At 33.1% G+C, this 12,187-nt stretch overlaps 1 protein-coding gene across 1 annotated transcript in view; it reads left to right on the top strand.

Annotated features, from left to right (window-relative positions):
- Positions 1-4,507, top strand: part of LOC149422523 (protein APCDD1-like) — a 28,171-nt gene extending 23,664 nt beyond the window's left edge. The window contains exons 3-4 of the mRNA XM_089633846.1: positions 135-376; positions 1,832-4,507. Coding sequence (XP_089489972.1) covers positions 135-376; positions 1,832-3,213 — 1,624 coding nt within the window. The 3' untranslated portion in view covers positions 3,214-4,507. The remainder of the gene's footprint in view (positions 1-134; positions 377-1,831) is intronic.
- The last annotated feature ends 7,680 nt before the right edge of the window (positions 4,508-12,187 follow it).

Raw genomic sequence — 12,187 nt, 5'->3', positions numbered from 1 at the left:
CATACCCCAAATGGAATTACATAGTTTCAGTGTCTGTTTGTTTAGAGTTAATGTTTATAAAAAGCTTCACCTGAGATGCTACTGTATAATTTTTGTTATAAAAATATACTAATTAGTATTTTTGTTTTCCACAGATGCGAAACAAGGCCCGGCCCTGAGTTCCTACTCCGGTCCTACACTTTCCACTCCAACAGCTCATTCCGCCTCGTACAGCACTATTACGCAGACGAGCATTGCACGAGCCCCGTGTACACAGCCATAGCGCGGGGTAAGCTGCGTGCGGGGGGGCTGTACTCGCTTACCAGGGTGGGACTGGTGCCTCACACGGCCGAGGTAGCACAACAGCTGGCCGCTAAGATCTTCAGCACTTGTCCTGGTAAGATTTATACCTAACTCTACGTAACATAACCGAACTTAACTTAAAATTACTTTTCAAAACCTAATATACCCAACATAACAAAACCTTACAAAAGTAATGCTGAGTACAGTTAAAAGTAAGTAGCTTGCCGCTAAGATCTTCAGCACTCGTTCTGGTTAGATTTATACCTAACTAAACTTACAAAACCTAACTTTACCTAAAATAATCTTACAAAACCTAATTTACCCAACCTAACAAAACCTTACAAAAGTAAGGCTGATGCGTACAGCTAAAAAGATGTAGCTCACCTTTAAGATCTTTAGCACATGTAATGGTAAAATTTATACCCAACTCAACTTCTATAACCTAACATAACCTTGCACAACCTTACAAAACATCACCTCAAAACCTCACAAAAGCTTAGATAATCTTACATAGACTTACTAACACGACTGTACAAGTTGTTACAACCTAAAATAACTTCACTTAACCTTTGAACTGGGCGAACCGTGACTCAACTATGTCTTGGAAAACAGTCCGTATTTCAATTACTTTCACTAACTTCAGTCAGAAAGGTTTTACCGCCGAAAAACTCTGTCTTGGTACACACTCATTGCTTTATTCACATTTACATATACGTTGTATCATACAATATACCCTTTTGTAATTCTCATCTCCCACATACTCTTGTTTTATACCAACTCTTGACATTACCCAACGCAAGTATTTGTATAGCTTTATAGTGAGATGTCTTCCAGGGGGCGTTCTCATTTTTTCTTCAATTCAGTTGCTGAGATCAACTGATCTGCAAATTTCACAGTCTTCTCCAGTGCAAAATGGAATTCGCTCTGATCCATTTCTTCAATCAATCATGAAAAATGACGTCCCCTTTCAATTTCCCATTCCCCTCAATCTTTTCATTCAATATTAATAAATATGTTAATGGCGCCAGCAGTTTTAATTGTCACAATGGATTGAAATAACAAACCGTCACGTATAAAATTCTTCTCAAGATTCGAAAAACGATTCACAGAACTTCAGCTTACACTCTCTTTGCTTCCACGTTATCTTCAAAGGTTTACAGTACCTATCTTAAATCTATAAAGCATGTTGCACAGCAATTTAAATTACTACACACATGTAAAGTTGCTATTATCTCAGCACTACTTTCAAAGCAGATAAATGGACTACTATTGGATTAGTTTTCAGTAAACAAAGCAAGCCTGTGTAGATTATCTAAGTAAATGTACTATAGAAATAATTTTAGTATATTGGATAGAGCAGGTTTCTAATGAAATTTATAGTTAAATGGCGTATTACTAATGGACAATGCAGATCCCTGTATTACATTAATTTTCAAAGATTTGATTGTAACAATAGACCGCAGTCGATCCATTTACACATTATATAATTTCTATAGCTATATGTAACATTATTTTGCGAACTAATTTATTCCTTTTTTTATTATTACAGGAATTGCAAAGAAGCGATGGATGCCTTTCCGCGAATACTTTATACTCAAGTTGGGTGAAGACGCGACAGCAGGGAACCTAAGACCTTTCACTACAACAGCCAACGGACAAGAAATTAACCAGAAACTTCACAACAAGAAGGGCCTCAAAATGGGCCACCTCGAAAGCTTCAACTGCCTGAATTCTATTTCCCTCGTATTCCACGAATTGCAACATTACAAAGTACAGATCAAACTGGGAACTGATAGCGATTTTGAAGTAACTCACTACCGACAAGAACTTTTACTGGGAGATATACACTCAAGGATTGAAGGAAGAGCTTCGTACAAACCAACGTCATATCAAGTGCCATTGCTCAAAGTAGATACATCGATTGCCGATACTCTTGGACTAGAAAGCGACTCACTCATCCAAAGTGAATCATTACTCAACATCGACCCCAAAGGTGTAGATGAATCAAGAGGTCGCGTTCGTGAAAAGGGCTTCGTTGGCCATTTTGATGCAGGAAAAGTAGAACACATCGACTCTATTGCTTCATCAAAGGACGCTAAGGATAAAATGAGTGAAAAGGTTTTAAAAAAGAATCTGGATATCTTCCATCATTGTCCAGTGTGTTCTCAAATTGCAGCTGCAAATGAAAAAAATCCTCCTTACTTGATGACGAAACCGATACTGCCGCTCTTTCTTACCGGAGAGTGGGTATCCTTAAATTGTGAAAACAGACCCATGGGACTGTATCTGACTAGACATTTTAAATTCTACTCAGGCGATAACACTTGGATTGTCGAATACAAATTCTATACTGATACAGTTTGTTCAGGAACTAGTTTTTCTGTAACAGCGGCGGGGCATTTTAAGAAGGGAAAAAATAATTACCACATGCCCGGAGCATCGGAAGTGGATTTCCATTTGGAAAGAGCTTCCTTGACTGTATTTGATCCTCACATGATGCAGCATTTGGAGAAAGACCCTGATTGTGGTTTAGGTGGATGGAAACTGGGAGTTCCACGTGAGATGTCAAGTACGCACGGCTGTGCAACTTTAGGACTAGTTGTACCAAGCATTGAGTATGAACTATTAAAGATGGAGCTTGATTTCCAAGGCTCTCCTCTTCTGTTTATGGGACAAGCGGACACGGACAACAGAAGAAGAGGTGTTAAAGAGAGACCAACAGCCTATCAGCCACCTATGGTCCAATGCCAAAACCTTCCCCCATACTCGGAAAGCTTAAGAGACATTTTGAGCAGTTCCTTGTACAGCGATGACACATATAGCAATTATGATTTTAGAGTTTTAGCTATGGACGCTGGAAATTCGGCGTCTAAAACTTTAACAGTGAACTTTATTTTCCTGTCCATTGTAATTTTATCTTATTTTTTGTAAAGCTGTTAAAACAGTTTTTTTCTTATTGATCTCAACAACCATAAGAAAAGTTATAATTTAATTGTAAATATAGATTAGATTAGGTGTAGGTGTATATATTTTTTAAATTGATTATAATTATGTTCATATTTATTTGTAAATATTGTGTAATTTAATTTTATTGTATAAATTTGTAAATATGTTTTCATAATCTATGCATTTGTGTCTTATTCAATATCTCTGTGAATTCTGTGCCTTAATTAAGCTACCCAATTAAACATAATTTAAGGAAACTTTTAGATAAATGTATTCAGAAATATATGTTAATCAATATATAAACAGTATTTGTTCATTGAATCTAATAATAATTTATTATCAATAAGTAATAATATACGAACATTGAATTTGGTCAACACCAACCAGTTATAAATTATTAATTTTCTTCGTTCTAAAATATGAATATTGAATTTGGTCAACACCAACCTGTAATTAATTTTTAAGTTTCTTTGTTCTAAAATATGAACATTGAATTTGATCAACGCCAACCAGTTATTAATTTTTAAGTTTCTTAATCTGAAATATGAACATTGAATTTGAGCAGAGCCAACCAGTTATTAATTTTTAAGTTTCTTTGTTCTGAAATATGAACATTGAATTTGAGCAGAGCCAACCAGTTATTAATTTTTAAGTTTCTTTGTTCTGAAATATGAACATTGAATTTGAGCAGAGCCAACCAGTTATTAGATTTTAGCATGATATAATTTATTATTCTCCTGTATATAACTTTTATAATCATAATTGCAGTAGCGGCTCGTGACTTTTAAGTGAGATGTTTATTACAGTGCTGTTGTTGCTGAACTTGTTTTTTTTTTTTTTTTTTTTTTTTAATATTTTAGGTTAGGAGATTTTCAGGATATCCCCCCCCCCCCATATGAAAAATTGTCTGAAAAATCTCCATACAAAAAAATTAAAATTTGAAGCACTGCTCTATGTCACTTAAAAGTCATTGGCCGCCTTTGCGCCAATGTGTACATAAATAATAGATAATATTATATTATAATCCTAGTTAAAGAATAAAGGGCGAACATGTTCCAGTGATAAAACATATTTTTAAGTGTAAATAAATAGGTTTAAACTCAAATTAATTATATTGCGTAAGTTATTTTTTAAATAAATATTTAAATTTATTCTGACAAACTAAAATGTATCATAGTATACCTACCTAAGCCTATATTTTAAATAAATTTGAGTGAAACGAAATATTATATTACATTCAAAAAATATTTTGTACATAAAATTATGCATAAGTTTTTTACGATACGAAAATAATAAATACAAACAAACAATTTTCATGTTTCAATAGTAATCTAATTTTTTCCCTATAATTTAAATTTGTTTTTATCCATAACCCACTTCCTTACGATATTAAATATATAACTCATTGTTAATTTTGGTAGCGAAAATCCTCTCGAGTGATTTTTCTAGCCAATCAATGCAACTCCCTAGTGACAATGTTTCTATCAAATTATGAACCTACTAAAATCAGGATTGCATATATGCTTTTCTCTAAAAGAGTGTTGTTGTGAACGAAACTAGACAATCATTGAAATAATGATTTTTTTATCGTATGATGAAATAATATTATTTGGATAAAATAATGTACCTCAACGGAGGAATAATATTACAGTGGCATCTCTTGGCGAAATCAGCAACTCATATCTCTAGCAATTGTCTATTTGTACCCTACGAACGCTTTATAAAAGCTTGACGCATTTTACAATAGATGTCATGCATTTCATTGTCAAGTTTTAACAAGAATTCGAACATTTCCCCTTTTATCTCATTGTAATTTTAAATCACTTCGTTTTATCAAAGAATACTATAATGTCTGCCACTATTAATAAGAACGCTAATGTGAACGGAATTACACATTAATTGGAAAATAAATATAAAATTATTCATTCAACAATTGAAAATTAACTTTGCGGTTGATTTTAAGTTTTAAAATCACTAAAATATTTTATACCACTATTTAATAGTCAAATTGTGGTGTGAACAATGATTTAATTATTTTAAAATATTATATTTTATTCATTTTTTTGTCTAGGAATAATAATATGGAAAATGCACAATGACGCCTATTGACAAAAACCGAAACTATTATCAAGCTGTTTTGGTCATGTAAAAAATGCCAGGAGATTAATAAAAGCTTAACGTTTCTAACAAGAGATGTCACGCGTTAAAAACGGTTTGATTATTGTACTGTAATTTTTGGCTCAAGTTGAATTATTTATTGGATCGCACAAAACTGTAAATAACCAGTTTCGGGGGATTTTGAAATTACCCTTTTCATTTCTAATTTTTTTACTTTCTTTTCAAGAATAGATAAAAAAAAACAATGTTAGGTAGGTACATGTAGATCCTCGTTTTTACATAATTTTCCGAAAAAATAATAATTTAGCAATATTAATATTATGAACAAGCTATACCCCGCTACGCGTTGCTATGGCTCAGTCTGTCTGGCAGATAAACAATAGCGCTTGTTGCTTTTATCTCCATCAGATAATGTTTATAAAAAAAAACATGTTTGTCCAACAGATGGCGATGCTTTAAGAAAAGCATGTTTTTACCTGTCACAATTGACATCCATATAATATAGATATTTTAAAACACATGCGTATTCGAATGCAACAATATGTCAAAATTTCCAAGCAATCGGAGATTTTAAATTTTGAACAAACGAACATTTGTATGTTCATGTATATAGATAGAGATACATAAGTAGATAGATTGGTGTGTTTGATTACAAAAAAGCACGATGTATGTAGTAAACCGGTAACACAAGAGGGTGATGATTTGTACCTATTATAACAGAATTTCTAAAATAATTTTCGATTCGAAATGCAGTTGTAAAATTTTAAAAAAGTGTTATATTGATAGACCGAACAAAACGGTTGGTGTTACAAAACTAATTGCATTACTAATTATCCTTCAAGCTCATAAAATAAAAGTTGATTGTTCAAGGGCTCACACGCTCTATTAATAATATAATGTTATCTTAAGAAAAGTAATCAACTGACTTTCCGCAAATAGACTTCTAGTTTGTATGACTTGGTAAGCCATATGAGACGAAAGGTGTTATCTAGACATAATTAGGATGACATTTAAATAATAACTGCGGTTATATAGTATTGTCACATGGGGCGAATTTGTAGCTGCTACGTTGCCGCGGCGAGTGATCGCCATTTCTTGTTGCTGCAGGGTATTGAATCTCCAATCCAGGCTGCTCGCAATTGCCCTCGAAAGTACATACATCACTCGACATTCTTATTAATTTCGTCGAGAATCAAGGCCCTGGTTTACACACGGTTGCTACTGGAACTGCGATTATGTAGTAAGGATTGAAAGGTCCGTTTGATATGTCAGATGAATTTATATTTTTTGTAATACCTGCATCAACTGTAAAGCGCCCCTGAGGAGATATCTCACAAAAGCGGCGCTATACAAATTGTCCAATAAATTAATAAATAAGTGTGTCAAGTTTAGTGCCAGATACAGACGTAAAACGTTGTCTCGGTGTAAAGTTTTTAAGTACTAACCCAAAAATTGATTTCGATATATTAATTAATAGAAAATAAGAAACATTATTTTTTTGACGCTAGCACTACCTACTACTGTTCATGGAACTACTAGTGATAAATTATAATAAAATATATGTTTACTTAATTGCACGATGAATAAATTTGACACGTGAAGCCCGACTCCTATATAAATGTATTAAAATAACCCCATTTGTTAATGATTAACTTAGGTTGTAAATTACGAACAAATAACTCCTTATCGCATCTGGCAACTCACACCACACAGCAAACAAACGAAGAAATGCAGTATATTCATTTTCAATTTATTTTTCTTCTAAAATGCCTTCATTTCTTCTAAGGCTCGGACGACTTTGTTAATAGTTAAATAGGAATAATTTTACTTAAAACTAAACATAAAATTTAGATAGTTTGTAAGTTTACTCTACGGAAAAGGTTTCGTAAGTTTTATATTTGGTGAACATCCAAGTGAAACGTGATACAATATAAAAGTGATTAATTTATGTAAATTTTTTTCTTTCTTTTTTTTTTTAATGAGTTCATTAAAAGGTTCCAAAGAAATTCAATGATACATGCCACCGAATGAATCTCAAATAAATAGATCTCAGTTTTGAATAGAAACTATAAATGAGTCGTATCAGCGAATTAAAAATATTTAATCAATTACATAAAATTTATCGGAAATCTAGGAAGAATTTTAAATAGGTAAGTTATAAAAATGATGTAACTAAGTGAATAATAATATTAATGTAGCCCAGTTCCAATTAATATCTTCCATTCTGGAACGTTCCGTAAATAAGCTATATGTTATTTTAAATTAGTAATTTGTGAAATAACACACATTAATCTCATGAAATTTACTTGCGCACGCCAGGATTTGAACCCCCGACCTCTGGCTTGCTAGTCGAGAGCCTCACTACTCGACCACTACTCACACGCTAATACTCGCACGCTACATGCTAATCCACAATACTAACCTTTACTTTAGAGCAGGGATAACCAACAGGTAGATGGCGAACCTATGTATCACGCGCTTCATTTTCATACTCGTACATTGCAATGTTGCCAAATTGTCCAACGCGGGCTTATCAACGGACTCCATTTTTGCAATTCCCACCATTTTAGTGGTGGATTGATATTCTGAAATCATGTACATTTTTACTGTATTTAAAATATAGGTATATTTAAATTTAATTTCCGCCCGAGCTTTTGTATAATCATACGTACAATAATAATTAAAAATAACATTATGATATGAATGTAGCTAATATTTTTTGCACCTGCACAATTGTGAAGCTATTTCATTTTTTATTCATACGTTAGAAGTATTTTTTTATAATTAAACTACCTGTACTCCGCCACGTGTTACAGTGGCTCAGTCTCTCTGTGCAGATAGAAAAACAATAGCGCATGTTGCTTTTACGTCAAACAGATGGCGCTGTTTTTTTCTTCATAAAAGCATGTTTGTCCAATAGATTACGTTATTTTTCAAAAAAGCTTGTTTTTTCCTAACAGGTAAAATCCCGATATAGGTATGTCAAAACACAAGCGTATTCGAATGCAAAGTTCTCTCAAAATTTCAAAGCAATCGGTGAAGAGATTCAAGATTTTGAACAAACGAATTACAAATTCACATTTTTATTTATATAGATATATGATTTGGTAATGTGAGCCTCAATGGGTGCTTCACCCGTACTGAGAATCTCAGTACGCGCCTTTTTACATATATTGAAATTATGTTAATTAAACGAATGTAAATGTAACGTTAAGAAATGAAATAAAATAAAATAAAGTAAATTAGTTAAAATTTAATAATTAAAACAAACATAAAAACTAAGCGATGTGTATATAATCGTTGATTCGGTTGTGTATAGCATGTGTACTAAGTAGGTATATTTTTTATTATTTTATGCTAAATTTAGTAATGCGTAATACTGGGCTATTATCATGTTTACGTTTTATTAGTGCAAGACAAAAAAATACCTTCAGTATTCCAAGTTACCTATTTAACTTTTAAAATAAAATATCAATGTCTATTTCTTTAATGGTGTTACAACTTAAAAACAATACATTTTCAGTATATTTCTTTCTATTACTGATGGTAACAAAAAATCCATATAATTACACGGAACATTACAATTTTTCTAATCAAAACCTCTCAATAGATTGTATTTATTTTTCTACTAGCTGTACCCCGCCACGCATTTCTGTGGCTCAGTATGTCTCTGCAGATAGAGAAACAATATCGCGTGTTATTTTTACGTGCAACAGATGGCGCTGTTTGTAAAATAAAATGTTTTTACCTGTCTCAAGTGACAAAAAGCATTTTTTACCTGTCACGGGTGACATCTATATAATATAGGTATATAAAACATAGGTGTATTCGAATCTAACGTTGTGTCAACATTTCAAAGCAATTGGTGAAGAACTTTTGGCGATTTAAGATTTTGAACAAACGAACATTTACATAATTATTTATAAAGATGATGCACCATATTTTTATAATTAAAAAAGCATACAAATTACTGTTCAATATTATTAGTATCACCATTTACAACAGATAGCAACTGATTCGGTTATTGGTAATCGATTAAAAAATTTAATAAAAAAATCGCGATCCGTTTTCTGATCAGAGTTGGAGCAATTGGATTGTATGATTCATTTCATCGATTGGTTTGACCTGAGTTGATAACAAGTTGATCTTTCATTTATATATCGTCCTTTGTAAAATTGGATTCCAATAATATTCTTGTTCAGTAATCCTAACTTCAAACTATAAAACTTTTATGTTGATAATTTTTGATTTCGTTCTTTTCTCCTTTATTTTTATCACAAATATTTTTCTGAGAAAAAAAAAACTATAAACCCAATTGATTCTTTACTGACGCAACCCGACGAAAAAACCATATATAAGAAGTTTATAATTTCAAAAACTCACGTAACAACTACTCATAACTTTAATATTAAAAATATTGGTGAAATACCACCTCATAGGTGTCAAAGCTAGAAAGAATAGAAGACTCGAGCTAAAAGTCGTTAAAAAAAACGTAATAGTACAGGGTGCGGCAGAGAGGACGGACGGTTTTAAAAAATAATAAAATAGTTAATTTTTACTCAAAAACAAATTTATTGATGGAATCAGGTTCGCTAGGAAATAGCATTTGAGACAGTCAAGTGTGGAAAATCACATGATGCATGTGGTGGCCGAAATCGTTGATGCAGTGCTGGAGGCGTTCTTGGAAGTTCGCGTAGACTCTCTCCAACATCGCTCTATATCATAGGGGTGAAAGCGGAGATCCATATGCAAAATTCGCCTAACCGAACGATCACTGATGCGAAGTGCAGCAGCATGTTTCCGGGCAGATCGAGTCGGACTGCGAAGAAAGGCTTGTTGAACGCGTTCAACATTTTCAGGAGTTCGAACTGTTCGCGGAGCTCCTCTTGGTCTTCTGTTGATCGTAGACGGTGGGGGAGAGTACTACCCATCTCAAAAACGTCCGTCCTCTCTGCCGCACCCTGTATAAATAATAAGCAGACACAAAATAAACGATTTTTTTTTTATTTATGTGAAGCCGTTTGGACTTGCGAAATACACTGTTAAATTAATAGAAAAAAATCAGATGAAGAAAAGATAATATATTATTGTGGTTTTACTGGCTAGTTTTGAAAATAGAGATTTAAATCTGTTTGTAGATTTTGTGACTTTCTAAGTTTTTCGAATCACTTTGGATTCTGTCGAGTCTTTCATCACTCTTAGTCTAAGTCACGTGGTAGTCTATTTCTAGATTAAAACATTCCATTGTAATTATTTGTGTTCGCGAAGTGTAAACTTGTTGATGTGGACAATGCTGACGCAACTCACTGAAAGAAACTTTTTTCGTATTCTAGAAATGTAAGTTTCTAGCTCAATGCTCAATTTTCTGAAAAAAACATTACGGTGAATTTATGTGTTCGCGAAATATAAGCTTGTAAACACACATGCCGACGCAAATTGGTGAAAAATATTTATGTGAAATTATTTGTGTTCGTGAAGTGTAAGTTTGTGGATGTAGATAGGTTCACCATAATGACGCAACACTCTAAAAAGCAATTTTGACTTTTTCACGCCGAAAAAGCAAAAAGCAAAAGAAAACAATAGACTTATACGCTGACGCAATTCGGTGTTCGAAACTTGTTCAAATTGTAATTATTCGTGTTCTCAAAATTAAAGATTGTAGACACACATGTCGAAGCAATCCACACTTCTTCTGCTCTTAAGGTCTTTTATATATTTACAGTGTAGTATTTTTAATACTTCACCCCTACCCCACCCTATATATATAAATATACGTGTTTTTGGTTCCACTGAGGATTAAACCTTCCTCTCCAGGGACTGGAGTCAACAATGCTGATACCTAAGCCAAATTCTAATTAAATAGTACCGACTTTTATTTCGACTATTAACTGCTGTAAATTTTTATTTTTTAAATTTAATGTCATCCAATTTCAAAAAAAAATCGTGTGTGATGAGTGCCACCAGAAGTTTATAGAATACATAAACATCAACGAGTCCATCTGCCGAGTTTCAGCTAGATCGGATGTCGGGAAGTGGGTAAATTTCCATTTCCAAAGTACCACTTCATTCATTCAATTATTCAATCAATGAAGAAAACAAATTTAGATTTATCGCCTGTCCCGGTAAGACAAGAGTTACTGGGTTCAATTCTTAGTTGTGACCGTTATCTTTTTATTTTTCCGTGTTTTCTTCTGTTTCATATTTTGTTTAGATTTATAAGTATTATTTTCTTCTTCAATGATATCAAATATATGTATTTAATTATAATATACCATGATAGTAACACAAAAATTGTTATCAAGTACATAAATAAAATTAAAAAAATAGGTTATCATTTTCGTGTCTTTGAATCAAGTTCAAATTGGCCCTTAGTAAATTTTACTAAAGGTCTGATATGTTGGAAACAAAGATATTAGAAGAACGAGATGTGCTATGCGCAGTTCGTACTGAGTGGAATTGTTTTGCCGAGTGTCGCCGGTTTTGTTCACCAATACTACTGCACACCTTCGCTTGCGCTAAGGTATCCGCACTAATACATAGAACAGATTTCTGTGCGTACACGTCCCGATACCGTTCAAAGTACCCTAATTAGGTGGTACTCCGGCTACGGTCCGGCGGCCAACATAGCATATCTCGTTCTTCTAATATCTTTGGTTGGAAACCTGTCCACCTTGGAACTTAATAAATCTAAAGGTCTCAATGACTATTTACAAATGACAAATACCTACATTATAATACGGGCTGAATTGCGACGAAGAATAGTCTACCGCTGCTATATCCTAAAGAGACTATCATTACTGTCACTTAATACAATTTGCCCAATGATTCTACCAGACGACAA

This window comes from Hesperophylax consimilis, chromosome 7, assembly GCF_061612785.1.
Source record: "Hesperophylax consimilis isolate HC1 chromosome 7, BYU_Hcon_1.0, whole genome shotgun sequence".
In the NCBI taxonomy this organism is placed as follows: domain Eukaryota; kingdom Metazoa; phylum Arthropoda; class Insecta; order Trichoptera; family Limnephilidae; genus Hesperophylax; species Hesperophylax consimilis.
The sequence above is the reverse complement of the archived record's forward strand: the minus strand, read 5'-3'. Positions and strand labels throughout refer to the sequence as shown.